This window comes from Gavialis gangeticus, unplaced genomic scaffold (assembly GCF_001723915.1).
Source record: "Gavialis gangeticus isolate Ggan-Ray unplaced genomic scaffold, GavGan_comp1, whole genome shotgun sequence".
In the NCBI taxonomy this organism is placed as follows: Eukaryota; Metazoa; Chordata; order Crocodylia; family Gavialidae; genus Gavialis; species Gavialis gangeticus.
Window position 1 is genome coordinate 83,017,687 of NW_017729022.1, and position 1,486 is coordinate 83,019,172.

General features: G+C 44.4%; 1 protein-coding gene across 1 annotated transcript in view; it reads right to left on the minus strand.

Moving 5' to 3' along the window:
- The window catches only part of LOC109296213 (sodium- and chloride-dependent GABA transporter 1-like), a 43,916-nt gene extending 42,769 nt beyond the window's left edge, over positions 1-1,147 (minus strand). Inside the window, exon 1 of the mRNA XM_019515503.1 lies at positions 840-1,147. Coding sequence (XP_019371048.1) covers positions 840-1,077 — 238 coding nt within the window. The 5' untranslated portion in view covers positions 1,078-1,147. The remainder of the gene's footprint in view (positions 1-839) is intronic.
- Positions 1,148-1,486: the final 339 nt, after the last annotated feature.

Sequence of the window (1,486 nt, forward strand, 5' to 3'; positions counted from 1 at the left end):
AGGGGGTGAGCTGAGGGGGCAGCAGGGTGCAATTGGTAGTACCATGGTGTGGGGGTAAGAGGCCCCTGGGTGGGGTCAGCATGCATTGCTGAAGTCAAGTAGGGTTGCCAACTTAAGAAAATGCTTTGTTTTGTTTGTTTTTACTAACAACCAAATTTTTTTACTATGGTCTGAACCTGATCCTTATCCAGGGTCTGGCAGAAATCTTACATGTACATTATATAAAATGTATGTCAGTAAAAATGTTGGTTCTCAGTAAAAGTTTGCAGATGGTTGGTAAAAACCCTGTCAATGAAGCAACTGAATCCTTATTCAGTGCCCTATTACCACTAGCTCATCTTTCTTTATCACCTCTAGAGATAACCAAGAGATAGTGAGGGGACCAGCAAGGAAAAGAGAGATTGTAACAGAACTAAAGAATAAGAATGCACAGAACTTGAAATGGAATGGATCCTTGGAGTGAAGGACCCTAATTCCAGCTGTGCTTCAGAGTTCCCATATGACTTTTCCAAGTCCCTTAGTCTCTCAGTGCTTCAGTTCTTCCATCTGTGAAAGTGAGTCAATAATACTCACCCCTCTCACAGTACTGCCATGATTTTTAATTCATGCTTATCAATACAATGCACTGAGCTCCATCCCTAGGGGAAAGCTTAAGTAACTATTTCTTCCTGACCTCATCTTTTAAGCACCTTATGCTGACGTGGGTCAATAGATTATGTGTAGAATGAAGGGGAGAGGGGCCAGCAGATCAACCAGTGCAGGCACCCATTTCAGAGCACTAGCTACATCCCTGGGTGGAGGCCAAAACAAAGAGTACATGGTTGGCAATGCACTCTCACCTCCTCCATTCTTGCCGCAAAGATATGGGAACCGCCAAACATTGCCCAGTCCAATGGCATAGCCCACACATGACAGCAAGAAGTCAAACTTTCCCTTCCAAGAACCTCTGTCTGGTATCTCTTTCTTCTTCTGGACACCGCCAGCTTCTTGGGCAAGTGACTCAGATTCCTCAAGGGCTGCTTGCTTCACCTCGGAGGATGAGTTCAGCTCCACAGATGTGTTGTCAATCTTACCCATCACAGCTCAAGTGACTGCATGAGCTGGAGGACTGGAAACAGCACTTCCAAACCCAGCTGACCTCAGAGGAAATGGTACCCTGTGGGTTGGACAAAGCCGCTGCAAGGAGGAAGTAGAGAGAGAAATCACTAGTTGCTGTCTTAAGAGGATGAAGGTTTATGAGCCAAGTAATCCTAAATAGTAACTGTGGCTCTGAGCCTGACATTCTAGGTAGTTTTGAGCAAGTTGTATCAACCCCACCCGTTTCAGTAAAAAAAGTTCTTCAGTTTCCCTTAGTATGAAATGATATTTCCCTGTCCCAGAAGGAACTGTGAGGAGGACCATTTCTAACAGGCTTGGATGATGCCAAATGGTAGATAAGATCTAAAAGATCTAAGCATTACTCTTACTAATAGAAAAAGAGGTACCG